The sequence below is a fragment of the Monodelphis domestica genome, chromosome 4 (genome assembly GCF_027887165.1).
Source record: "Monodelphis domestica isolate mMonDom1 chromosome 4, mMonDom1.pri, whole genome shotgun sequence".
Lineage (NCBI taxonomy): Eukaryota > Metazoa > Chordata > Mammalia > Didelphimorphia > Didelphidae > Monodelphis > Monodelphis domestica.
In genome coordinates this window covers 424,451,073-424,478,959 of record NC_077230.1, presented here as the reverse complement: position 1 = coordinate 424,478,959, position 27,887 = coordinate 424,451,073, and the positions used below count along the sequence as shown (strand labels likewise).

Sequence of the window (27,887 nt, the reverse complement as noted above, 5' to 3'; positions counted from 1 at the left end):
CTAAGGAAGAGAGTTAAGCAAGTCACTTACTATGGTAATATCATACCTCCAAAGGTCACTGCACCTCCCCACACACAAGCACTTGGACAGTGCTAGGCAGATTGAAAGATTGCTATTGGTTCCCTTAATGTGGGTGTGTGACAGAAAGTAACATTGAGAAAACTTCTTTCAAAAGGCCAGCTGGAGGATTCAGTCATTCTCTATATATTGATGAGCCAGACTGGAGGAGATCTTTTCCCTGGATTTTGAGTTGGACTTGGGGTGGTGAGTGGAATGATTCCTTCCTTGTTTCTTTGGTCAAGAGACCCTCTCTGCTCTTTGGCTCTACAGTGGAACACTACCTTTAGCGTGATGTCTGGTGAGATTCTTGGCAGTATTAGCTTAATGAGTACAGAAGGTTCTTGAGGGATTCTTCAGCATATTCTGGTTCTTTGAATTTTGGCTTCCTAATTAGGACTTTGGTTTCTGTTGAGATTCACTTTTGGATTTTCATCTGTGGCCTGGAGACATTAGGATTAAACTTGGGGTATTATTAGCTAGGCAGTACTTTTTATCTCTTTATGTCCATTTTCCCATCTTCAGTTTTTCCACCTGTTTGTAAATGAATCAGCTAAAAGTCATTTTGACTTTAGCTGTAATATTTTTAAATTGGTGACCAAATATTACTTTAGAATTCTTATGTTTAGCAAAGAGCCTAAATTTAAATTCTTATCCTCTTGAGATGATTTTATTCATAACAAATGGATAGTGGTACAGTAAAAAAGAGAGAGAATAGATAAGTTATTCACAGCTGATCTTCATACAATGTTGCTTTTACTGTATACAATGTTCTCCTGGTCCACTCACCTCACTGTCCATTTTTTCATGGGAGTCATTCCAGGGATTTCTTTTTTGTAATTTTATTTAATCAGTCAAATTAGAACATTTTTCCTTGGTTACAAGAGTCATGTTCTTTTCCTACCCTTATGCCACCTCCCCATTGCCAACATGCAATTACACTGGGTTTAACATGTGTCCTTTATCAAAATCTATTTCCATATTGTTGATGTTTGCACTAGGGTGATCATTTAGAGTATTGTAAAAATTATAATTATGTCTTAATAATAAAAATATTATAGTTTTGGAGGTTTATTAAATGATCATTAGAAATCAAGGAATAAAGAAGATACAAAATAAAGACCACATGCCCATGGCTGATCAGCCAGTATAAACAGCCACCTTACCACCACCAAGCTCAGGCCAGGAAGTAAAAAGGTGGGTCTTTCCACATCCCTGCCTAATATCCCCTATGTACAGGAAGTAGCTAATGACAGAATGTCAGTGGGATCCTGGGAAATGTAGTTCTTTTTTAGGGTAACAAATTTTCAATTATACATCCCCCCCTGAGATCCATGGAAGACTGGTCTCTCCAATGGATCTTGTCAACATAACCAACATTGAAAATACAAAATTTGAGGATAAGAGGAAAAGAGAACAAAATCAATAATTGCTAGGTGCATTGACAAAAAGCCAGTTAAGGGGCAGTCTCCTTTGGCATAAGAGTATACATAAAAACAAATTCATTTAAACCCCACACAGTTCAAATCACCACATCCCAAAGTTCACTCTGGGTCATCTGGCTCAGCTTGTGGTCTGTGGAGGCATCTTCATTGTGCCTTCTCCAAACAGTTCACTTTCTAGATTAAGAGAGGTAGCATGTTTTTCTTATCCTAAAATTAATCTCAAAAAGAATTTAAATTCCGCAATTTAGAATAATTATACATTCCTTCCTGAAGAGGGTGTTGAAAAACACAGGGATAACTTAGGAATGCACGGCTGAGTTATGAGGTGTATGAACCAATTAGCAAGAGAAATAAAAAAACATCAAAAAGAAATCCAAATAAGAAAAAATAATTTCTGGATGAAATATAGATTATCAAAGTGTTATGTGTAAAAATTCTAAGTAAAGGAAAAATAAATCTACAACAGGTCCTTGAATCAGGGCCCAATTAAAATGATTTAAGCAATTATGGATTTATCCAATCAGTAGCTAGGATTATAGATAGTTTACCACACCATGAAAGACAGAAAAGGGACTAGATTATAGGAACCAGGTAGAAGTCAAATTTGGGATAGTTGGTAGGATGTGGGACAAGGAAGACCTGCCTTTAACACGTGTTAAATAGCCACAACCTCAAACCGCAAACAAGTTCAAGTCATCTTGTCTTAGCTAAAAATTTTCAACAATCCCATCAGGATTGCTTGGTCTCTTTGACCTTGTGCTCAGTTGGCACTAAGCAGTTTAGCTTTCTGCTCCTTTGGCACTGTGCAATGACTCTTTTTGTATTCTCTTATCCTGGAATCAGACAGAATCATTATGCAAAGTCCCATAATTTTTTTTAAACAATCAGTGGCATCATTTTTATAGTCTAAAGCTTTTGGGGTATGCATTGATGTTGTAGAAAATGTATTTTAAACTTATATTACTACAAAATCAAAAAAGTTAAAGAAAAATCTCAATTCTGTTGACATGTCTAAATCCAAAAAGGAGACAAAAATTAAAACTCAGATGCCATATAGCACATGAAAAGAAAAACAATAATTAAAAAAGTTTTAAAAATCAAAAACATATAGTTTATAATCAGTGACATACTGTCAGCCAAGGAGAGATAGAATACAAAGGTTCCTCACTAAAAATGAGATCTACTTCCTTTTTAACTTGGCCATGAACCACAGTATGGGTACCTTATGATTTTCAGAATAAAACAGTAATTCAGTAGGTAATGCACATTTTAAAAAGGACCAAAGTCCCACAAATTCACAATATCCCAGTTAATTACAATAGCAAACCAACCCACTATCATATTTCATATGAGTTGATGTATGACAAAAAAACAAAAACTATGAATTGATGGATATTTGTCACAATTTTTACAGACATAGCAAATCTTTCAAACTTGGCAAATATATTTTTAAACAAAGTAACATTTATTTGGGTCTAGAACATCACCAAGAAATCTAAATTATTCTGGTGGAAGTAAATTAAACTGAAGAATTTTGTAGGAGCTCTTTTTGGCTTCCTGCTTCATAGAAATACCTTGGTAGGAACATTGCTTTGTTTCTCTATCTTTAATACAACATTCTTTAAAATATATATCTTAAAAAAGTCATCAATTCAGAAACCACTAGTTAATTAAAATTATTCTGAAGACTCCTAAGAATTAAATTTAATTCTTAGCTAATTAAATTCTCTAAAGGTAGCCAGGTTGAGTCCATCCATGACCCAAGAGACAATTAACAAATGAAAACTGGGGAAAAAACTGTTTAGGGGCTTTTACAATATTTTGTTCAGTAGCCATAAAGGAATCATATCCCCATTGACTCATGTGATCAAGCAGTTATTTTTATTCTGTGTTTCTGCTCTCATGGTTCTTCCTTTGGATAGGGATGGTGTTCTTATTTATTTTTAAATTTATTTTTAAAAAATTTTAGATTTATTAAAATCCCTATGAATTATTCTGGATGATTACATTGCTACTATTAGAAAAGTCTATTACATTTGACTATACCACAGTGTATCAGTCTCTGTGTATAATTCCCCTGGTTCCACTCCTTTCACTCTGTATCAGTTCCTGCAGGTCATTCCAGTTCATAAGGAATTCTTACAGTTCCTTAATCCTTTGAGCACAATAGTATTCAATCACCAAAAACACAATTTGTTCAGCCATTCTCCAATTGAAGGGCATCCACTCATTTTCCATTTTTTTTTTGCCACCACAAATAGTGCCGATATGAATATTCTTGTAAAAGTCTTTTTCCTTATTATCTCTTTGGGGGGGGGAGGGTATAAACCCAGCAGTGCTATGCCTGGATCAAAGTGCAGAAAGATTTAGCACCTTTTGGGCATAGATCCAAATTGTCCTCCAGAATGGTTGAATCAATTCACAACTCCACGAGCAATACATTAATGCTCCAATTTTTCCACATCCCCTCCAACATTCATTAATTTCCTTTGCTGTCATGTTAGCCAATCTGCTAGGTGTGAGGTGATACCTCAGAGTTGTTTTGATTTGCATTTCTCTGATTATAAGAGATTTTGAACACTTTTTCATGTGGTTATTAATAGTTTTGATTTCTTTAAATGAAAATTGCCTATTCATGTCCCTTGCCCATTTATCAATTGGGGAACAGCCTAATGTTTTCTACAATTGATTTAGCTCCATATAAATTTGAGTGACTAGACCTTTGTAAGAATTTTTTTCTTATATTATTTCCCATTTAATGCTTCTTCCCTTATTTTGTTTGCATTAGGTTTTTTTGAACAAAACCTTTTAAATTTAATGTAATCAAAATTATTTATCTTACATTTTGTGATTTTTTCTAACTCTTGCTTGGTCTTCAAATCTTTCCTTTCCCAAAGATGTAACAGATATATTATTCTGTGTTCACCTAATTTACTTATACTTTCCTTGTTTATATTCAAGTCATTTACCTTTTCTGAATGTTCTTGGTGTAGAGTGTGAGATGAAGATAAAAACCCAGTCTCTCCCATATTGTTTTCCAATTTTCCCAGCAGTTTTTGTCAAATACTGGATTTTAGTCTAAAAAGCTGTGATCTTTGGGTTTATTTTAGATAGTCTTGCTGAGGTCACTTACCCCAAGTCTATTCCACTGATCCTCCTTTCTTTCTCTTAGCCAGTACCATATTGTTTTGATGATCACTGCCTTATAGTATATTTTGAGATCTGGTACTGCTAGACCACCTTCCTTCACATTTTTCTTTTTCATTATTTTCCTGGATATCCTTGATCTTTTGTTCTTCCAAATGAACTTTGTTATGGATTTTTCTAATTCTCTAAAAAGTTTTGGTAGTTCAAAGAGTATGGCACTAAATAAGTAAGTAGGTTTGGATAGGATTGTCATTTTTATTATGTTACCTCATTCTACCCATGAGCAATTAACATCTTTCCAATTATTAAGATCTAGTTTTAATTGTGTGAAGAGTGTCTTGTAGTTGTGTTCATATAGTTCCTGTTTGTCTCGGCAGATAGATTCCTAAGTATTTTATATTCTCTAGGATGATTTTAAATGAAATTTCTCTTTCTAACTCTTGCTGATGAGATGTATTGGAAATATATAGAAATGCTGATGACTTATGTGTGTTTATTTTGTATCCTGAAACTTTGGTAAAGTTGTTGATTATTTCCAGTAGCTTTTTAGTTGATTCTATAGGATTCTTTAAGTAGATCATCATATCATCTGCAAAGAGTGATAGCTTGGTCTCCTTATTGCCTATGTTAGTACCTTCAATTTCTCTTTTTTTTCTGTAATTGATACGGCTCATGTTTCTAGTACAATGTTTCTAGTATAGTGGTAGTCACTCGGTGATCGAGAATGACTATTGTCTTTTGCAATTTCATCTACGGTCTACCCTCAAGTGGCTTTGGAGTCCAAAGGCTGAGGCGCAAATTTTGTGGCACACGGGGCATGGGACTCCAGTTGTTACGGGAGGTGCAGTTGTGGCCTGGTGTCAGCGTTCATGCGCAGTGGCAAGACGTCGTTCATCTTCAAAGGTGGTGGTGGCATGGATAATGTGGGTTCGCCAGCTGCTTCTGTCAGAGGCAGCGAGTTCCAGTTGCTTTGGTGTAATGCCAGCTCACCTCAAGTTGGACTTTAGCTGATCCTTGAATCTTTTCTTTGGTCGGCCTTGTTTCCTGAGTCCAGCTGACAGTTCACCATAGAATACCTGTCTTGGTATTCGCTGTGGGTACATGCGGATGACGTGTCCAGACCATCGTAGCTGGGTTTTGAGGACCAGGACTTCGATGCTGGTGGAGTTGGCTCTGTCAAGGACTTCCTGATTGGTGATTTGGTCCTGCCATCGGATCCTCATGATTGACCTGAGGGAGCATTGGTGGAATTGCTCCAGTGCTTCATGTGCTTCCAGTACAGTGTCCATGTCTCACAACCATACAAGAGCAAGCTGAGGACCACTGCGTTGTACACTTTGAGCTTCATCACAGTGCTTATACCTCTGTGTTGGAGGACTTTGCAGCGCAGCCACCCAAGTGCCTGACTGGCCTTTTGGATCCTGGCATTGATCTCATGGTCTAGGAACCCATCGTTCGCAATGGTGCTGCCCAGGTACTTGAAAGTGTTGACATTAGAAAGCTGAGTGCCATCGATTGTAATGCACGGCTGGTTTGTTGGCCTTCCTGGTGCAGGTTGGAAAAGCACCTCTGTTTTGCTGAGACTGATAGGCCAAACAATTTTGATGCATTGGAGAACCTGTCCATAATGGTTTGGAGATGATTTTCTTGGTGGGCCATGAGAGCACAGTCATCTGCAAAGAGAGCTTCCAGGATGAGTCTCTCTGTTGTCTTTGTTTTTGGAGTCAGCCAGCGAAGGTCAAATAGTGAGCCATCCAGTCGGTATTTGATGTAGATGCCCAGGTCTAGATCCATCACAGCATGTTATAATACTTGGGTAAAGTATAGGTTGAATAGTACCAGAGCGAGGACACAGCCTTGTTTCACCCCATTGGAGCTGTGGAAGCGATCGGAAGTCTCTCCACCAGATAGGACTTCCCCTGTCATGTCGACATGAAAGAGCTGGATCAGTTTGATGAATTTTGCTGGGCAACTGAGCTTGCTGAGGATCACCCACAATGGGTCCCTGTTCACTGGGTCGAACACCTTAGTCAGGTCTATGAAGACAATGTAGAAACTCAGGTTCTTCTCAAGGCTTTTTTCCTGCATTTGCCTCACAGTGAAGACCATGTCGATGGTGCTGTGATCTGGTCGGAAGCCGCATTGTGATTCAGGCAGGTTCTGCTCTGAGACAGATGACAGGAGTCTGTTGAGTATAACATGGCCGAGGATCTTTCCAGCAGTGGAGAGTAGTGAGATGCCTCTGTAGTTGTCACAGGCTGCTCATGAGCCTTTGTTCTTGTATAGGGCTATGATGGAGGCAGTTCTGAGTTCTAGGGGCATGTCTTCCTCTTCCCATATGCTGGTCAGTACTATGTAGAATGCCTGGAGTGCCTTTCCATTTAAGGCCTTGTACACCTCGGTTGGGATCCATTCTTTACCTGGTGCCTTGCCTACACTCATTTGTTTAATGGCTTTTTGGACTTCATCTATTGAAGGAGGGACGTCAGGTTGTTCAATGGAGTGGTTTTGGGGGATCTGGTCAAGGGTGCTTTGGTTGACTGAAGATGGTCGGTTGATAAGCTGACTGAGGTGTTCTTTCCACCTGTTGCTGATGCCTTTTTTATCTTTTATGAGAGTGTCACCTTCAGAGGATAGCAAGGGAGTGGTTGTGGGTTTTAATGGCCCATAGACAGTCTTGAGGGCACTGAAAAATTCTTTGTAGTTTTTCATATCAGCAAACTGCTGGTTTTCTTCTGCCTTTTTTTCCCACCATCGGTCTTGCATCTTCCTGATCTCACGTTGCACCGTGGCTTGGAGAGACTTGAATCTGTCCTTTTTAGGAGCAGAGTTTGGGTTATTTTGCCACTCCATAAAGGCTTTGTTCTTCTTGCTCAATAGGTCTTCAATAGCAGTGTTGTTCTCATTGAACCAGTGCTGGTGGTTGTGTTGTTTTGGGCCTAGGACTGCCTTTGATGTTTCCTTCACTGCATCTCTGAAATGGTTCCATTTCTCGGTTGAGCTTCCAGTGAGTTGTCCCTTGGTAGACAGCTTGTTGTCCAGGCAGGACTGGAATGTTTGCAAATAAGATGGATCTCTAAGACAACTCACGTTGTAAAATGTGCGAACTGTCTGGGTGCATTTTGGATGGTGAGGCACAATGAGGATTTGAAGAGTCGCTCTAACCAATAGGTGGTCTGTCCAGCATTCAGCTCCTCTCATGGCTCTGGTGATCTTTACATCCTGGATGTCTCGCCGGTGTACAATGATGTGGTCAATGAGATGCCACTGTTTTGATCTTGGATGTATCCACGTTGTTTTATATTTGTTCGCCATTCTGAACACAGTGTTTGTGATGGTGAGTTCGAACTCTGAGCACTTGCTGAATAGCAGTAGGCTGTTGTTGTTCATTTTGCCCATGCCGTGTTTGCCGAGCACTCCTTTCCATCTTTCATAGTCCTGGCCAACACGGGCGTTGAAGTCTCCCAGTAGTATCAGCTAGTCATTTGTGGGCACTGAGTGCAGGATGGCACTCAGGTGAGAGTAGAACTCCTCGATGGTCTCCTCTGTGCTGGTCAGTGTTGGGGCATATGCGCTGATGATTGTGGCATACCGGTCTTTGCTAAGAGGCAAACAGATCTTCATGAGCCTCTCGCTGATGCCCACAGGCAAGTCTGGCAGCTGTTTGAGCAAACTGGTCTTGATGGCCAGGCCAACACCGTGGATTCTGTCTTCATTTGAGGCTCTACCTTTCCAGAAGAAGTTGTATCCAGTGGTGGTTTTGCTGAGTGATCCCTCTTCTGGTAAGCATGTTTCGCTTAAGGCTGCGATGTTGATGTTATATCGCGCCAGTTCTTTACCTATTAGAGCTGTTCTTCTCTCAGGTCTTGGGGTATTCTCTCTGTCAAGTAATGTCCTGATGTTCCATGCTCCTAGTAGGAGTTTCTTTGTATTTTTTCTTTGATTTCGACCTCTTAAAGGGGATGACCTGCCAGCCGCGGTGTGCTGACTGGGTGTTTGTAGGGCAGGCAATGTTTGGGACACCTTTTCTAGTCCCCTCCTTTGATTAGGGTGAGCAGTGCTGTCCTAGAGAGGGCTGCTCAGTTGCCCAGGATGCTGCTGAACATCCCTGCTGCCCACAGGGCTGAGCGACCACTGGTCCGTGGGCCGTCTACGTGCAGGATCGTGACTACAACTGCCAGTGGTCACCTCCACCTGTTGCATCATCACTCCTCCATCACCGCAGGTCTTGAAGATGGTGGACAGGGTTAGGATAGATGAGTGTGCACAAAGATACTTGTCCGTATGGGGTGCTCAGGGAGGTGTAGTATCTCTGGTATGGAGGGCTTGTCGTGCCCTCCTATGGTAGCTCTCCAGCCTCTGACCCCATCTGACACCCAGCTCTCACTTGTGGCTCCCAGTAGCTGCTAGCATGTGGCAGCAGCCACACCCCAGGCAACGGCTTCGACAGGCCGGCCAAACCTTGTGAGGGTAGCCATCGGGTCGTTGACCCATGGTGAACCAGGGCTTTGCTCACCCAGCATGTGAAGACTGCTTCGGCTGAACAGATGGAAGAAACCAATAAGAAGGTTCAACGGCTGAGAGGGCGACGCAGCAAAGCACTGTGGAGTGCTTAGGGCGTGTTGGAGCACAAAGGACAACACGGCTATCCAATGCAGCTGAGGAAGTCTCCAGACGTAACAATTTTTCGTGCCACTGGACCCAGGCTTCCAATGCCGAGAGAGTGGGACTGTCTCTGTGCATCGGCTTTTCCACTTAAATCTCTTTCACGCACAAGTATCTTTGTGCACACTCATCTATCCTAACAACATTTCTAGTACTATGGTAAATAATAGAGGTGATAATGTGCATCCTTGTTTCACTCCTGATATTATTGAGAATGCTTCTAATTTATCCCCATTGCAGACCATGTTTGCTGATGGTTTTAGATATATACTGTTTATTATTTTTAGGAAAGGCCCTTCTATTCCTATACTTTCTAGTGTTTTCAATATGAATGGGTGTTGTATTTTATCAAAGGCTTTTTCTGCATCTTTTGAAATAATCATGTGATTTTTGTTGGTTTGCTTTTTGATATGGTCAATTATGTGGATGCTTTTCCTAATATTAACCTGATATAAACCCCACATGATCATAATAAATCACCCTCAAGATCACTTGCTGCAGACCTTTTCCTAGTATTCTATTTAAGATTTTTGCATCTATGTTCATTAAGAGATTGATCTGTAGTTTTCTTTCTGTTTTTGACTATCTTGGCTTTGGAAGCAGTACCATTTTTGTGTCTTATAAGGAATTTGGTAGAATTCTTTCTTAGTTTATTCTGTCAAATAGTTTGTATAATATTGGGATTAGTTGTTCTTTGAATGTTTGATATAACTGACTTGTGAATCCAGCAGGCCCTAGGGAATTTGTCTTAGGGAGCTCTGTGATGGCTTGTTCAATTTCTATTCCTGGTACAGGATTATTTAAGTATTGTATTTTTTTCTGTTTTTGCTTTCACTGGTTTAGGTATCAAAACTATATTTGTATCACAAAAGGAATTTGGGATTCTTTCTTTACCTATTTTTGAAAACTCTTCCCTTCCATCTTGGAATCAAGACCAAGTATTGGTTCAAAAGTTAGATGAGAAGTAAAGGCTAGACAATGGGGGTTAATGACTTGTCCAGGGTCACACATCCAGAAGTGTCTGAGGCCAGATGTGAACCCTGGTCCTCTAGAATCTAGGCCTTGCTATCCACTGAGCACCTCACTAGCCCTCATTGCCTATATTTTTAAGATTGTTTATATAGCATTGAGATTCATTGTTCCTTCAGTGTGATAATTCACTGGTATATTGATCTAATCCTGGGAACTATTTCATAGAGAACTCATTTATGGTTTCTTCAGTGTCTTTTTCTATGATTGAGTTGTTCAAATATTCTATTTATAATTCTGTGAATCTGAGCAATTCATTTTTTTGTAAATATTCATCTATTTCACTTAAATTTCAGTTTTGCTGGCACATAATTTCTCAAAATGAGTGCTCAGGATTTCCTTAATTTAAACTTTATTGCTAACTCATTCATGCTTTTCATTTTTGCTATTGGTAATACTGTTTTCTTCTTTCTTTAATCAAATTAATCAGTGGGTCATCTACTTAATTGTATTTTTATTTTAAAAAATAGATCCAGTTTTATTTAATTCTATTTTTTATTTCCTTTAGATTTTATTAAACTCTTTTGATTTTCTAAGCATCTCTAGTGCCCTCAATTTGTTCTTCAATTAAATATGTGTGTGCTCATGTTTCTTCTCTTTTCATGACTCCCTATTGACTATAGACTACTTTTCAGTGTTCCTAGCCTGTCATTAAACTGTAGCCCTTCACAAAATGTCAGCAGGCCTTTCAAATAGTTCTGGGTATGTATTTTCTGCTCAGAAAGCATGTGTCTATCTTTGGCATTCAGACTCATATTCTGTACTTTCCCTCCTCTGAACTGTTATTCAGTCTATGTTCAGGTTTAAAAAGTTTTATAGATGGTTTCATTTGATTAAAAAAAAACTATGAGGGAGAGATTATTATACTCTTTTAACTGATGAGGAGACTGAGACCCAGATAAGCACTTGCTAAACATCACATAGCCAATAACATTTTGAGAAAGGATTTGAACTCAGGTCTTTCTCACTCTAAATCCAACACTAGTCACTATGCCATTCCAGGAAAAACCTTCTAAATGCCCAGGAGCATGTTCTCTGTTCCATCATATTTTCTTCCCACTTCAAAATGTGGCTAGCTGACCTCAGATTTGTCACCTTCCTGGCCAGTCCCACTTGGCTTTACTGGATACAAGTAAGAGGCTCACTCTTCCTCACCCTAAGGTTCCCAACAGAGACCCAGAGAAGGAGTACAAACTACAAAAACCAAGATGAAATGTCAAGGATGCTGAAATGAATCCTAAGATAGCTGGCCAAGGATGGCCAAGGATGACCCAGGAAGGAAGCCTGGCAAGCTTACTGGATCTGCCCCCAGAGATTATTCCTGGTATGCACACATCTCTCAATGGCAAGACCAACTAGAGATAAGGAATGGGTTCTCCTTGGGCCATGAAGGCTCAGGGAAAATTAGTACTCATTTGCTTAGCTTCCCAGCATAAAACCATATCTGAGCTTGAAGAAGATCACATTCAACATTCTCATTCTTATCTTTCAGGGAAGGAAACTCCTAAGGAAAAGATGAGCCTAAAGTAGGGAATTCCAGAATCTTCTGTAAGGGTATTAACTGCCTCTTGGTAGAAAAACACAGTCCTAGGCACAAGAGATGTTATTGTGGGTTCAAAATCTCTAAACTTGAACCAAGCCGCTCCTGACTCCAAGTCTGAGGCTCTTCCTTCTGCTACTAAGTGATCTATTCCCACTCTCTGCCTTTCCTTTTTTTTTTCCTTTTCAGAGTTAAAGTAATGTTCCCCTTTCTGAATACAATCTCCCTCTGGCCTGTCCCTAGTCCATTCTCTCCAGGCTCCCCAGATATCCTCAAAAAGCCATGTTGTTAAGTAACCTTGGCTCTTTGAATTCCAGGCCAAGGAAACATAAACTCTTAATGGTTATAAGGGGAAAATAGGGGTTATATAAAAAAGGGATAAATTTTTTATTTAAGAGTGTGGTTGATCACCATGAATTTAATTAATTCCAAAGAGATTTATTTACAATTTATTTACAAAATATAGAAAGAGTCAAGTAAGAAATCAGAGAGAGGATAAGGTAAGGTATCTAGCCTAAACAGAAATTATTTTGTTCTTGGCCCCTGGGCAGGGAGAGTTAGTTCTTAGCTGGAGGGGCCTTGGCACTTGTAGCTAAGGCCCTGGGGATACAGGGAGCCTTTCTCAAGAGGATAGGTATTTCCTGAGGCTGTTCTCTTCAGAGAAAAAAACAGCAGTTAAGAGTCAGCTTTTCACTTACCACAAGTCAGTCCAGTCAGGAACAGGGTCACAGGTTCAGTAAGCGCATCAATGAATGAAAAATTGAATTTCACAGGAACTAACAGCTCCTTTAAAGACATTTTCTCTTGTGTCACTTCCTATATGTTCCCCTAATTCCACATCTACCAATCACAGTTGAAGTCCTGCTCTAGGACTGCCCAGGAGGCAGTCATTTGGCTCTGATTTGTCACCCACTATTGCACACATGGGTCACAGACCTCACACTTCATTATTAAGTGGGATATTTTCACTTTTGGTGATTAGATATAAAATGGGCAGATCTCCATACTTAACTTTTACTTTTAAGTAGTTGTATACACTTTTGGTGATTAAAATCTAAACATGGACAGGGGTTACAATTTAATCTTCACATTCAGGGGAGAGTTAAGTATTTTCATTGTTATAATCAGAATAGAGACAAATTTAATCTTCACATGGTTCTGCCAAGCTATAAAGGATTCAAATCCAAGCCCAGGTTCTAGATGAAGGGGTCTGTCATCCCTGGATCAGCTTGCCTCAGCCCAGAAAGATTTAGCACCAGGGGATTAAGCTCCATGTGAATGCCTTTGTCAGCCACAGGAACTGAAGATGAACATTTCCTAAGGCCTGGATGAGTTGTGATCTGCACCAGAGAAAGGGGTGTCTTTGCCATTGAAATCACAGGTTCTTGGTCTCTCGCCTCCAGCCTTGCCAAGTTCTTAGACAGGCCACTTCCAAATGAGTTATTTGGTTATAAGGTAATAAAAAGAACCAACATAGTCATTTTCTGTCTATTTTCTGCACAGCGCCACTGTCCAAACCCACCATTCTCACCTCCAACAGGACTGCAGTGGAGACCAAGGACTTCTCATTGACATGCCAGGGTATAGGTCAAATTCACGCTTACCGGTGGTTCATAAATGGACTTGCCCCATCTGGTAGCAGGATACAGCTGTCCCCGGATAAGAAGATACTCACTATCGGCAATCTTACAAGAAGGGAAAACAAAGGACCCTATGTGTGTGAAATTGAGAACCCATTGTTTAGAAATAGGAGTGATCCATTCACACTGAATGTTACCTGTGAGTATATTTGTTCTTCCTATATGGTACATGATTATAGCCTTGTGGTGAGTTCCCAGAGGTGAAACTAATTCAGTCACTTCTCTGAAAGCTATATCTAAAAATTCTCAGGTTCCCAACACCCTTATCTATAGCGAGTCCAGATTGGCCTTGTCATGCTTTCTGGTGGAGGGTGGTCAGTCATAGTGCTGAACTGGAGGAAGCCCCAAGGCAGAGGTCCCCAAACATTTTACACAGGGGGCCATTTCACTGTCCTTCAGACTGGTTGAGGGCCGGACTATAAAAACCTAACCCAATCCCTATCCCTAACCAGGCAGCATTATACACAGTGTGAAATCCCCTCTCCTAAATCACTGATCACCATGCTGAAGTTTTCCATTGTGCAGTCACATAATCCTTTGCTTGGTACCTGGCTTGAAGGTGCCATGCAAAGGATTTTGTCACTCGATGTATTATTGTAAATGAGTGATGCCTCGCTTTGCAGCACCTCCACATACAGTGCTCCTTTTACTAAACACCAAGGAAAGAGGCACCCCTTATGCAAGTGAGGTGGGGGCTAGATACATGGGCTCAGGGACCACATGTGGCCTGTGGGCCATAGTTTGGGAACTTCTGCTCTAAGGTCTTCTAAGTACAGATCCAAACTTGAAAAGTAGAGGACAAGTTGTGAATTTCCCAGCTCAATGGAGGATCAGGGAGACACAGTAGTCCCTGGTGATATGTTACAGACTAGAAGATGCCCCTTCTTTCTTCCATAATCTCAATATGTAAAACTTCTCTTTCCTTCAGATGGCCCAGATATTGCCACGATTGCCCATTCAGTAGATGAGTACCCTATTGGAGCAAATATTACCTTGAGCTGTTCTGCTGTTTCTAATCCACCAGTCCAATTCACTTGGTTGCACAACGGACAACCAGTCAGCAACTCAGCCACATTTTCATTTATTGCATCCATGACTCTTTCTGGAACTTATACCTGTAATGCAGCCAACTCATTGACTGGCTTGACACGCTCCGCAACCAAGAATGTTATAATCTATGGTGAGTAGCCGAATTGGGCCCCCAACCTTTTGTTTGGCACTTTCTTTCCTTGGCATGAGAGAAATAGAGATAAGTGACATTCTGCCCTCCTGGTGGCATGGCACAATGTGTTGTGGTAGAAAGAGCCCTGAGCTCAGAATCACAAAACTAGCATAGAATCCTTCCTTTTCTGTCTACTATCTATGTAGTAAGTGTGCCTGCTCCTTTCACAGCCTCAGTTTCTTCATCTGGGAAAATGAATAATCTTTTGCTCTGTGTATAAAAGGATTCTATGTGGAGAAAGTCTTTTTTACATGGCAGGTACTGTAAAGGATAATTTTAGCATTGTGACCTAAACTATATTAATTATTTGGTTGCCATGGATATATCAAATATAAAAATATATTAAAATACCAAAGTGAGCTGGAAATTTATGGTTATTTAATTAATATAGTGGAAAGAAATTAAGAAGAAGGAAGAATGGGGGCAGCTGGGTGACTCAGTGGATTGAGAGCCAGACCTAGAGAAAGGATGTCCTAGGTTCAAATCAGGTCTCTCAGACACTTCCCAGCTGTGTGACCCTGGGCAAGTCACTTGACCCCATTGCCTAGCCCTCTCCACGCTTCTGCCTTGGAGCCAATGCACAGTATTGATTCCAAGACAGAAGGTAAAGGTTTAAAAAAGGAGGAGGAGGAGGAGGAGGAGAAGGTGGAGGAGGAGGAGGAGGAAGAAAAAAGAAGGAAAGGTTGTAGGATTTCTCCCATTCTTCCACCTGGCTTGTGCCAGGAGGAAGACCAGAGACTCTAGGAAGGTAAGGGTTTGGAGAGTAAAGGAGGAAGGAATCAGCCTGAACTCCAAGCGGGCTCAGCCAAGATGCCTGAACATGAATCAGCTCAAGGGCAAACTCACCACCAAAACCCAGACAAATAACTGCCACCATGCCAAGATGTCAGAATGCTTAGCACACTGCCAGCCAGAGTCGCCTCTCCAGGGAAAGAGAGCAAAGAGAGGAAGTGACATGCCCTATATAGATGATTTTATGTCATTTTCCTGCATCTCATCTGCACCAATGATAGCTTAGCTTGATTTAGGACAGCCCAAGGGTCCGTCAGATGTTTCTGCACATGTCTATTGAAGGCCATCTTCTTAGATACTTAATCCTTGAGTATGAGTGCAGACATTCCTGACCTTGTTAAACTAAGTAGGGTGGAGCACTATAGAGTTCCCAAGATCTGATTCTGTTAGACCAAATATCTCCATTGTTAAAAATCAGGAAATAGCTAAATCAAATCTTCTAAAGTACAGTCTGAGTAGGGTGGAGTAGTTTTAAAATTCACAATCCCCTCTGATGATCATTTGGGAGACTAGTCTCCCCATTGATCATTTAACATAATCATCTTGTAGTCCTAAAGAGCTTTCAACTACAGATGTATACAATATTCAATTTCTAAGAGGAAATTACAATAGTTAAGGAGGAATAGAAAAGAGAGAAAGCAAAACCAATGTTTTGCTAGGCACATTGAAAAAAAAAACTAAATTAGGGGCAGTCCCTTTGGCATAAAAGTGTACATTTACAATGAATGTTCAATCAAACTTCAGTTCAATCAACAACACCCAAAGTTCATTCTTGATCTTTATGATGTAGTGTAGGTTTTCTGGCATCTTTATGCAAAAGTTTATTCTCTGGATTTAGGAGTTAGCAAGCATCTTCCTTGAAGATCTTTCTTGAAAAAAAAATTTTCAAAATCTTGGATTTTTATTGAAATACAATCCCCCATGAAGTGGGTGTTAAAAAACATCCACTTCAACACAGGATACATGGTTGAGTTATGGGGGTATATGAGTCAAATATTAAAAGAATTGAAAAAAAAAACAAAAATACAAAGGAAAAAATAATAGGCCCTTGTATAGGTATAATTTAAAGTAATTTCTATCCCACAAGTCTGTAGGACAGAGTGCAGTAATATTTCACTTACCCATTTGTAGCCAAGACTACAGGAAGTTTCCATACTATAAGAAGAAAAGTAACTAGAATTATATTTTGATAGGGAAGTGTCATTCCCTCATCTGATTTTTCCTTCATTATCAGGAATAGAGGGAGCCACGATGATTGTCAAACTTTGGCACTTATCAGTAAGTATTTTCACAAAGAGTGTGGATAGAAGGAAGGCCTATCTTAACATATGTCAAGCTTGAGTCTCACACTAGGTTCAAGTCCTTTGCATTGGATTAGAAGTTCATCAATCCTATCTGGATTGGTTTCTTTCTTTCTTTCTTTCTTTCTTTCTTTCTTTCTTTCTTTCTTTCTTTCTTTCTTTCTTTCTTTCTTTCTTTCTTTCTTTCTTTCTTTCTTTCTTTCTTTCTTTCTTTCTTTCTTTCTTTCTTTCTTTCTTTCTTTCTTTCTTTCTTTCTTTCTTTCTTTCTTTCTTTCTTTCTTTCTTTCTTTCTTTCTTTCTTTCTTTCTTTCTTTCTTTCTTTCTTTCTTTCTTTCTTTCTTTCTTTCTTTCTTTCTTTCTTTCTTTCTTTCTTTCTTTCTTTCTTTCTTTCTTTCTTTCTTTCTTTCTTTCTTTCTTTCTTTCTTTCTTTCTTTCTTTCTTTCTTTCTTTCTTTCTTTCTTTCTTTCTTTCTTTCTTTCTTTCTTTCTTTCTTTCTTTCTTTCTTTCTTTCTTTCTTTCTTTCTTTCTTTCTTTCTTTCTTTCTTTCTTTCTTTCTTTCTTTCTTTCTTTCTTTCTTTCTTTCTTTCGACCTGTGTGCTCTTTTGGCACTATTCAGGTTAAGTGTGTGCACCTTTTTGATCCTGTTTCCTAGAATCAGACACAAACATTAATCACAGTCCCATAACAATTATCAATAAGTGGCAGGTTCACATAGTCTAAAGCTGTTTGGGTATGTATTAATATTATAGCAAGTATACATGTACATATGCATTAAACTTATATTATTGTAGAATAAAATTAATATTGATTGTATGTACCTTAAGTACAAGAAATGAGAAAAGGGGAAAAATTCAAATATTGTAATCAAAATAAAAGGAAAGCAATAATATAAATAAGGGGCGAAAATCAGGAATTCAATGTGTTCCTGAAAACAGTATCCACTTGTCAATGGATTATTATCTCCAATGCATGTGATAGGATACAGTCAATCAGTCTCAACAGAAGATTCTTTCTCTACATGTGAACAATGAATCTAAGAGTCCTTCTCTCCAATCTTTATAGATGTTGGAATAGTTAACAATATTTGGAATGGCCCTTATCAGGAAGGCTGAATTGCTCCAGTATGCTTGAAATTCTTAATATATCCTTGTCTCCTAGGTTCAGGTCATGAAGTGAAAAGTCTAGTGGTCCGGCTTGTACTGCAGCTCTAGATTCATGGAGTTCATGCAGTTTGTGCTGTAATCCCTGTATATAGGAAGCAATAGTAGTATCTCCCCCTAATAGTGATGTATATGCCGGGGAGAAAGGCTTAGCCTGTATATGTGGATGTCCAGAAAGCATCTCAAATGATGAGATGTGTACATCTCCTCTAGGCCTGCTTCTATGATAAAATAGGGCCAGAGGGAGAATTTCAAGTCAATTTAAATGTGTTTAAGTGCATAATTTGCTAATCATGGGCCTAAGTTCTTTGTTCATTCTTTCAACTTGGCCTGAGTTCTGGGGATGATATGGAACATGGAATTTGGGGATTATTCCCAAGCAAGAATATATTTGATTTAGGACAGAATCAATAAAATGACATCCTCTATCTAAATCAATATGTGCTGGCAGGCCAAAGTGAGGAATAATTTCTTTTTTTTTTCTTTCTTTTTTTTTTATTAATATATTTTATTTGATCATTTCCAAGCATTATTCGTTAAAGACATAGATCATTTTCTTTTCCTCCCCCCCACCCCCCATAGCCGACGCGTAAGTCCACTGGGCATTAGATGTTTTCTTGATTTGAACCCATTGCTTTGTTGATAGTATTTGCATTAGAGTGTTCATTTAAAGTCTATCCTCTGTCATGTCCCCTCAACCTCTGTATTCAGGCAGTTGCTTTTTCTCGGTGTTTCCACTCCCATAGTTTATCCTTTGCTTATGAATGGTGTTTTTTTTTTCTCCTGGATCCCTGAAAGTTGTTCAGGGACATTACACCGCCCCTAATGGAGAAGTCCATTACGTTCGATTATACCACAGTGTATTAGTCTCTGTGTACAATGTTCTCCTGGTTCTGCTCCTCTCGCTCTGCATCACTTCCTGGAGGTTGTTCCAGTCTCCATGGAACTTCTCCACTTTATTATTCCTTTGAGCACAATAGTATTCCATCACCAACATATACCACAGTTTGTTCAGCCATTCCCCAATTGATGGGCATCCCCTCGTTTTCCAGTTTTGGGCCACCACAAAGAGCGCAGCTATGAATATTTTTGTACAAGTCTTTGTGTCCATTATCTCTTTGGGATACAGACCCAGCAGTGCTATGGCTGGGTCAAAGGGTAGATATTCTTTTGTCGTCCTTTGGGCATAGTTCCAAATTGCCCTCCAGAATGGTTGGATCAGTTCACAACTCCACCAGCAATGAATTAATGTCCCTACTTTGCCACATCCCCTCCAGCATTCATTACTTTCCTCTGCTGTTATGTTAGCCAATCTGCTAGGTGTGAGGTGATACCTCAGAGTTGTTTTGATTTGCATCTCTCTGATTATAAGAGATGTGGAACACTTCTTCATGTGCTTGTTAATAGTTTTGATTTCTTTATCTGAGAACTGCCTATCCATTTCCCTTGCCCATTTATCAATTGGAGAATGGCTTGATTTTTTGTACAATTGATTTAGCTCATTATAAATATGAGTAATTAAACCTTTGTCAGAGGTTTCTATGAAGATTTTTTCCCAATTTGTTGTTTCCCTTCTGATTTTAGTTATATTGGTTTTGTTTGTACAAAAGCTTTTTAGTTTGATGTAGTCAAAATTATTTATTTTACATTTTGTGATTCTTTCTATATCTTGCTTGGTTTTAAAGCCTTTCCCCTCCCAAAGGTCTGACATGTATACTATTCTGTGTTTACCCAATTTACTTATGGTTTCCTTCTTTATGTTTAAGTCACTCACCCATTTTGAATTTATCTTGGTGTAGGGTGTGAGGTGTTGATCTATTCCTAGTCTCTCCCACACTGTCTTCCAATTTTCCCAGCAGTTTTTATCGAATAGTGGATTTTTGTCCCAAAAGCTGGGATCTTTGGGTTTATCGTATACTGTCTTGCTGAGGTCGTTTTCCCCCAGTCTATTCCACTGATCTTCCTTTCTGTTTCTTAGCCAGTACCAAATTGTTTGGATGACTGCTGCTTTGTAATATAGTTTGAGGTCTGGGACTGCAAGGCCCCCATCATATGTGTTTTTTTTCATTATTTCCCTGGATATCCTTGATCTTTTGTTCTTCCAAATGAACTTTGTTATGGTTTTTTCTAAATCAGTGAAGAAGTATTTTGGTAGTTCAATGGGTATGGCACTAAATAGATAAATAAGTTTGGGTAGGATGGTCATTTTTATTATATTGGCTCGTCCTATCCATGAGCAGTTAATGTTTTTCCAATTGTTCAAGTCTAGTTTTAGTTGTGTGGCGAGTGTTTTGTAGTTGTGTTCATATAGTTCCTGTGTTTGTCTTGGGAGATAGATTCCTAGGTATTTTATTTTGTCTAAGGTGATTTTGAATGGGATTTCTCTTTCTAGTTCTTGCTGCTGAGCTGTGTTGGAGATATATAGAAAAGCTGATGATTTATGTGGGTTTATTTTGTATCCTGCAACTTTGCTAAAGTTGTTGATTATTTCAATTAGCTTTTTGGTTGAATCTCTAGGATTCTTTAAGTAGACCATCATGTCATCCGCAAAGAGTGATAACTTGGTCTCCTCCTTGCCTATTCTGATGCCTTCAATTTCTTTATCTTCTCTAATTGCTACTGCTAGTGTTTCTAGTACAATGTCAAATAGTAGAGGTGATAATGGGCATCCTTGTTTCACTCCTGATCTTATTGGGAATGCATCTAGTTTATCCCCATTGCAGATGATATTAGCTGTTGGTTTTAGATATATACTGTTTATTATTTTTAGGAATGACCCTTCTATTCCTATGCTTTCTAGTGTTTTTAATAGGAATGGGTGTTGTATTTTATCAAAGGCTTTTTCTGCATCTATTGAGATAATCATGTGGTTCTTGCTAGTTTGCTTGTTGATGTGGTCAATTATGTGGATGGTTTTCCTAATGTTGAACCAGCCCTGCATCCCTGGTATGAATCCTACTTGATCATGGTGAATAATCCTTCTGATCACTTGCTGGAGTCTTTTTGCTAGTATCCTATTTAAAATTTTTGCATCTATATTCATTAGGGAGATTGGTCTATAGTTTTCTTTCTCTGTTTTTGACCTGCCTGGTTTTGGAATCAGTACCATGTTTGTGTCGTAAAAGGAGTTTGGTAGAACTCCCTCTTTGCTTATTATGTCAAATAGTTTGTATAGTATTGGGGTTAATTGTTCTCTGAATGTTTGATAGAATTCACAGTTGAATCCATCAGGCCCTGGGGATTTTTTCTTAGGAAGTTCTTTGATGGCTTGATGGATTTCAATTTCTGATATGGGATTATTTAAGAATTCTATTTCCTCTTCTGTTAGTCTAGGCAGTTTGTATTTTTGTATATATTCATCCATTTCTCCTAAATTGGTGTATTTATTGCCATATAATTGGGCAAAGTAATTTCTAATGATTGCCTTAATTTCCTCCTCATTGGAGGTGCTGTCCCCCTTTTCATCTTTAATGCTGTGAATTTGCTTCTCTTCCTTCCTTTTTTTAATTAGATTGACCAGTACTTTGTCTATTTTGTTTGTTTTTTCAAAGTACCAGCTTCTTGTCCTATTTATTAAATCAATAGTTCTATCACTTTCGATTTTATTAATTTCTCCCTTAATTTTTAGGATTTCTAATTTGGTTTTCTGCTGGGGGTTTTTAATTTGATCGCTTTCGAGTTTTTTCAATTGCATTTCCAATTGATTGATCTCTGCTCTCCCTTGTTTGTTAATATGAGCTTTCAGGGATATGAATTTGTCTCTGATTACCGCTTTGGCTGCATCCCAAAAGGTTTGAAAGGATGTTTCGCCATTGTCATTTTCCTTGATGAAATTATTAATTGTTTCTATGATTTCTTCTTTAGCTAAACGGTTTTGGAGTATCATATTGTTTAATTTCCAATTGGTTTTAGATTTGGTTTTCCATGTACCATTACTAATCATTATTTTTATTGCCTTGTGATCTGAGAAGGCTGCATTCATTATTTCTGCTTTTTTGCATTTGTGTGCTATGTTTCTGTGACCTAATGTATGGTCAATTTTTGTGAATGTGCCATGTGGTGCTGAGAAGAAGGTGTATTCCTTTTTATCCCTATTTATTTTTCTCCATATGTCTATTAATTCTAATTTTTCTAAGATTTCATTCACTTCTTTTACCTCTTTCTTATTTATTTTTTGATTTGATTTATCTAAATTTGATAATGGTTGGTTTAAGTCTCCCACTAGTATGGTTTTATTGTCTATTTCTTCCTTCAATTCTCCTAGTTTCTCCATTAGAAATTTGGGTGCTATATTATTTGGTGCATACATGTTGATTAATGATATTTCCTCATTGTCTAGAGTCCCTTTTAACAAAATATAATTACCTTCCCTATCCCTTTTGATCAGGTCTATTTTTGCATTGGCTTTATCAGATATCATGATTACCACTCCTGCCTTCTTTCTATCAGTTGAGGCCCAGAAGGTCTTACTCCATCCTTTAATTCTGACCTTGTGGGTGTCAACCCGCCTCATGTGTGTTTCTTGAAGACAACATATGGTAGGGTTTTGGATTCTAATCCATTCAGCTATTCGTCTACGTTTTATGGGTGAGTTCATCCCATTCACATTCAAAGTTATGATTGTCATTTGTGGACTCCCTGGCATTTTGATTGCCTTCCCTAATTCTAACCTTTTCTTCTTCGGCTCTACCTTTTAGTCCAGTGATTTACTTTGAATCAGTCCCCCTTGTCCCCTCCCTTGATGTTTCCCTTTTTAGTCCCTCCCTTTTTGTTCCCTCCCCCTCCCCCCTCTCTTTCCCTCCCTTTTTGTTCTCCCTCTCCCCCTCCCCCCCTTGGTTTTCCCTTCTCCTTACCCTTGTTGGGTAAGATAGAATTCAAGATCCCAATGGATCTGGATGTTTTTCCCTCTCAGAGTTGATTTCCCTGAGATTGAGGTTTAAGTGACCCCCCCCCCTCTCTTCCTCTCCTTCTTATAGGAGTTTTCTTCCCCTCCCCTTCCCCTGTGAATCTTTGTGTGAGAACCATTATTCTATTTGGTCTTTCTTTACCCCCTATTTATACATTACATTTTCCCCACATATTAGTATACATAGGTTGATATAAATGTAGTCCTTATAGAAGAGAGTTTGAGTAAAAGAAGATAACATTTTTCCCCTTTCCTTAATATTTACCTTTTCAGGTATTCCTTGCTCTTTGATTTTCGGTATCAAACTTTCCACAGAGCTCTGGTCTTTTCTTTGCAAAAAGTTGGAAGTCTTCTATTTTGTTGAATGCCCATACTCTCCCTTGGAAGTATATAGTCAGTTTTGCTGGGTAGCTGATTCTTGGTTGGAGACCCAGCTCTCTTGCCTTTCTGAAGATCATGTTCCATGCCTTACGATCATTCAGCGTAGAACTTGCAAGGTCTTGTGTGATCCTGATTGGCATTCCTTTATATCTAAATTGTCTTTTTCTGGCTTCCTGTAGGATTTTTTCTTTTGTTTGATAGCTTTGGAATTTGGCAATTACATTCCTGGGAGTTGTCTTTTGGGGGTTTAGTGTAGAAGGTGTTCTGTGAGCTCTGTCAGTGGATGTATTGCCCCCTTGTTCTAGAATCTCTGGGCAATTTTCTTTGATTATATCTTGTATCACCATGTCCAGTTTGGTGTTTATTTCTGGCTTTTCTGGGAGTCCAATTATTCTTAAATTTTCTCTTCTCCCCCTGTTTTCCAGATCTATCACCTTGTCGGTGAGATATTTTATGTTCTCTTCTAATTTCTTGGTGTTTTGGCTTTGCTTTATTAGTTCTTGCTTTAAAGCCTGGTTTTCTTTTACAGTTTGGTCAAACTGGTTTTGTAGATGTGTGAATTTCTTTTGCATCATTTCCCACTTTTCCTCCCAGAGGGCTTCCATCTTTTTGGTCCTTTCTGATTCAAATTCTTCATGGGTTTGTGGAGAGTTTCTATTTCCTTTGGAAGATTTTGGAGAATTTTCTTGTATATCTTCTTCTATCTGCTCTGTATTTTGTATTTTGGCTCCATAGAATGTGTCCAGAGTTGCCCCTTTCTTCTTATTTTTCTTGGTATTTTGGGGCTTCTGTGCTTCTGTGGAATTTGTCATCTCTGAACGTGGAGGATTGGCTTTTCTTGTCTTTGTCTGGTGATCAGTGGCTTTAGTCCTGGGCAGATGTTGGTTCTATGAGCGTTCCCTGGGTTAAACTGAATATGCCTCACTGGAACTGGAATGGAAGGGTCGGACCACGAGGCCACACTCTCCCCCTGGCTCGATTTCCGGAAGTTGCCTTCAGAATCCCTGGCTGTGAGGCTGTTTCGTAGGCCTGCGGGGGGATGGGCTGCCGCTTCCCCAAGCTCCGAGAGCACAGACTTTCACTGAGACTTGGATAGCAGGATCCAGCCCGTGAGGCTGTCTTGCCCGCCCTGAGGGTTGCTGTTGTTTTGACCAGCTCTCTGCAGCGGAGGCCCCAGGCAGTAACTTTCACCCGGACCTACCGGCTCTCTGCAGCGGAAGCCCCAGGCAGTAACTTTCACCCGGACTGGGACTTGGGTAGAAGACCCTGAGGGTTGTTGTTCCTCAGACCCTGCTCTCTGAGCCCGGCGTGGCTGCCGCTTCCGGGAGCCTTGGACTCTGCGCTCCTACCCCTGAGGTCCGAGGGATCTCGGGTTCTGGCTTTTAAGGGGAGCCGTACCTTTTGAACCGGGTCCAGGTCCAGGAGGAGGGTTCCCAGGGTCTGTGCTGTTGATCGTTTTGAATTTCGGCGCCTTAGGAGCTTCTAGTTTGAGATCGGTCGGGAAGGGTTTTCCGGAGATCTGAACTTCAGCTTTCTCTAAGCCGCCATCTTAACCGGAAGTCCCGGAATAATTTCTTTTAAAAGCACCTTAGCAACAAAAACCACTGTCTCAGGTTGCAGGAAATGCTTCTGGCCATCTGGTCAGGTGATCTACTATGACTAGACAAAATTTATAATGTCCAGCCTTTAGTATTGTTATGAAATCTATCTGTAGGTGCTCAAAAGCTGTGTAAGCCAGAGGACGCCAACCAAAGGCTTTGCAACAAAATGCATGTTGGTTATATGCTTGGCAGGTAGAGCAGGCTGTACACACTTTAGAGGCTATAGTAGTTATACCAGGGATTATCCATACTCTCTTAACAGAGTCCACAATGCCCTGGGTGCCAAAGTGGCCATTTCTATGAATAGATTGGCAAATTTGGTGAGAGAAACTTCTAGGGAGCAGGGCTTTTCCTTCAGATGACACCAATACTCAATCTGTTTTGCTTTGAAATTTTTCTTCCATTTTTCCAATTCCTTTTCATTATAGGAAAGTGATAAACTTAAGTCATCAGAGGTTGTTAATGTTAAAATTAATTCAGGCCCTTCTATGACGGCTAGCTTTGCCGCATCATCTGCTCAATCATTTCCCCTAGAGACAAGGTCAGTGCCACCTGTATGGGCAGAGCAATGAACTACAGATAGAGCTTCAGGCAGCTGGAGAGCAGAAAGAACTTCATTAATAATTTCTGCATTAGCTATAGATTTCCAGCTGAGGTTAAAAATCCTCTCTGGAGCCATAGCATCCCAACTGAGTGACAAATGCCAAAAGCATAGCTAGAATCCATATAAATTGTTGCCTTTTTATCCTTGGCAATTATACAAGTGTGCTTCAGAGCTATGAGTTCTGCCCCTTGAGCGCTAATTTTAGAGGGCAGTGAAGCTGATCACTCAGTGGCAAATTCTGTGACTACAGCAGCTCTAGTATAGCATATGCCATCCATCATAAAAGAGTAACCATCAGTAAATAAGACCAGATCTGGGTTGTCTGAGTATCCAAGAGATTATCTCGAGGCTTTTCTGCCATGGACACTAATGTTTCACAACTGTGTAATGGTTCTCCTGAACTTGGTAAATCTGGAAGCAAGGTGGCAAGGCTAAGAGTTGTAGAGCATTTCAAGATAACCTTTTTTTTCTATTTAACAAAGTTATTTCATACCTTGAAATTCGCTGATCCAAGAATGCCTATGCTCTATGCTTTAGCAACAATGTTTCTACCTCATGTGGGAACATAGTTGTTAATGGGCATTCCAATACTAGATCAACAGTTTTTGTCACTAGTAAGGCTGTAGCAGCTACTCCTCTAAGACATGGTAGTGCTCCTGATGCTACTGGGTCCAATTTGACAGAATGATAAGAAATTGGGCACTGAGAAGGTCCCAAAGTCTGAGTGAAAACACCTGAAGCTACCCCTCTTCACTCATGTACATACAAAGTAAATGGCTTGTTGTAATTTGGGATGCCTAGAGCAGGGGAAGACAGGATAACCTCTTTTAGCTCTGATAGAGCTGACAGGTTTTCTCACTCTAATTTGAGGGGTTCAGGGACTGCATCCCTTGTTAGTGCTATAAGGGGTTTAGTAATTTACCCATGGTGAGGAATTGATTGTCTACAAAAACCTGTTTCTCCTAAAATTGCTCTCAACTGTGTCTTAGTGGTAGGAGTGCTTAAATTTTGAATACTCTCAATTCATTTGGGAGAAATTGAGCAGGCACCCGCAGTCAGGATGAACCCCAAATATTCTACTTTAGGGAGACACCACTGAACTTTACCGTTTGAGATCTCATGTCCTCTTTTGTGCAATTCCAAAAGAAGGTGTTTACTATCTTCCTGACATGCTTCTGTGTCTGTTGAAGCCAAGAGTAGATCATCTATGTATTTGATTAATTTGCTATTTTTAAATGTTATATTATCTGTGTCTTGGCTCAAAATTTGTGCAAATAAACTCGGGTGTTCCACATAACCCTATGGCAGATGACTCCAGGTATATTGAGAGCCATTCCAGGTGAGGGCAAAGATATGCCTGGAGTCCTCATGTATGGGTATGGAAAAGAAGGCTGAGCACAAGTCTACTATGGTAAAGGATGTAGCTGTGCTAGGAATAGAAAAAAATCATATGTATGTTAAAAACTTTGGAGTGTCTCTTTATAATGTGGTTGTTCACAGACCCTCACATCCTGTAGGAATCTATAGAGGTGCTTGCCATTGGGCATCCTTTTTGGTTTTTTAATGGGCAGGATGGGTGTGTTGTATTCAGATTTACAAGGGATTATTATTGCCTGATGAATTAATGAGTTAATTACTGGGGTAAAACCCTCAATTGCCTCTTTTGAGAGGGGATACTGAAGAATGGAAGGAGGTGGCCTCGATTTAGTTTCTGCACAGGAATACCTGACTGAAGTAAGCCTACATTGGAAGAAGATGTGGCCCAAAGAGACTCTGGTATATCTGCAGGTATTACAAAGGTGGGATACTCTTTCTCCTCCTGACTCTCTGAGAGAATTACAGGGAGTAAATTTAAAGATTCCTCAGGTACTTCCAATGATAAGGAACCATCTGGGGAGCAAGTTATTGTGGCTCTGAGTTTGCATAGAAGGTCCCTCCCCAGCAAATCTAAAGGGGAGTCAGGCATCAAAAAGAAGGAATGTTGTACCTCTAGGGGTCCTATAGACACCATTCTAGGGGAATGTTTTTTAACCCTTTGGGGTATTCCTGACACTCCCATTAATTCTCTGAGCCAACAGAATAACAATGTAAATCAGGTATACTCTTTAATACATCCCTGGAAGCTCCAGTGTCTAAAAGACAATCATAATAGGTGTTATCCACCTTTAAGGTAACATGGGGTTCATTAGTATAGGGGGGAAGTGAATAGGGACAGTGGGTAGTAGGACATGAATCAGGGTCTGGAAAATCAAAGGTTATATCCTCTGATTCCTGTGCCCCAGCCCCACTACCCCGGATACCTTCATAGTATTTGGGAAGTTCCCTGGGTACCCCCATAAAGGGCAACCCCCGAGGGGCATAAGCACTTCAAGTATTGTTTGGACAAGCACCACTTAA

General features: G+C 39.7%; 2 protein-coding genes across 7 annotated transcripts in view; one reads left to right on the top strand and one right to left on the bottom strand.

Annotated features, from left to right (window-relative positions):
• LOC103092082 (uncharacterized) overlaps nucleotides 1-14,100 on the bottom strand; it is a 33,633-nt gene extending 19,533 nt beyond the window's left edge. For 2 of the 6 annotated variants that reach the window (XR_008918148.1, XR_008918147.1), the window contains exons 1-2: nucleotides 13,661-14,099; nucleotides 13,415-13,568 (exon numbers count right to left, since the gene is read on the bottom strand). Coding sequence is in view for 1 of the 6 variants with exons in the window: in XM_056825352.1 (XP_056681330.1) it covers nucleotides 6,912-8,048 (1,137 nt within the window). In the remaining 5 variants the exon portion in view is untranslated. Of the gene's footprint in view, nucleotides 1-45; nucleotides 12,670-12,992; nucleotides 13,312-13,414; nucleotides 13,569-13,660 lie in introns of those variants that run through there. The other 4 variants (XR_001627797.2, XR_008918150.1, XR_008918149.1 and 1 more) reach the window with 4 other exon arrangements.
• LOC103092368 (uncharacterized) overlaps nucleotides 1-27,887 on the top strand; it is a 1,666,349-nt gene that overhangs the window by 1,481,529 nt on the left and 156,933 nt on the right. Inside the window, exons 102-103 of the mRNA XM_056825346.1 lie at nucleotides 13,387-13,662; nucleotides 14,452-14,703. Coding sequence (XP_056681324.1) covers nucleotides 13,387-13,662; nucleotides 14,452-14,703 — 528 coding nt within the window. The remainder of the gene's footprint in view (nucleotides 1-13,386; nucleotides 13,663-14,451; nucleotides 14,704-27,887) is intronic.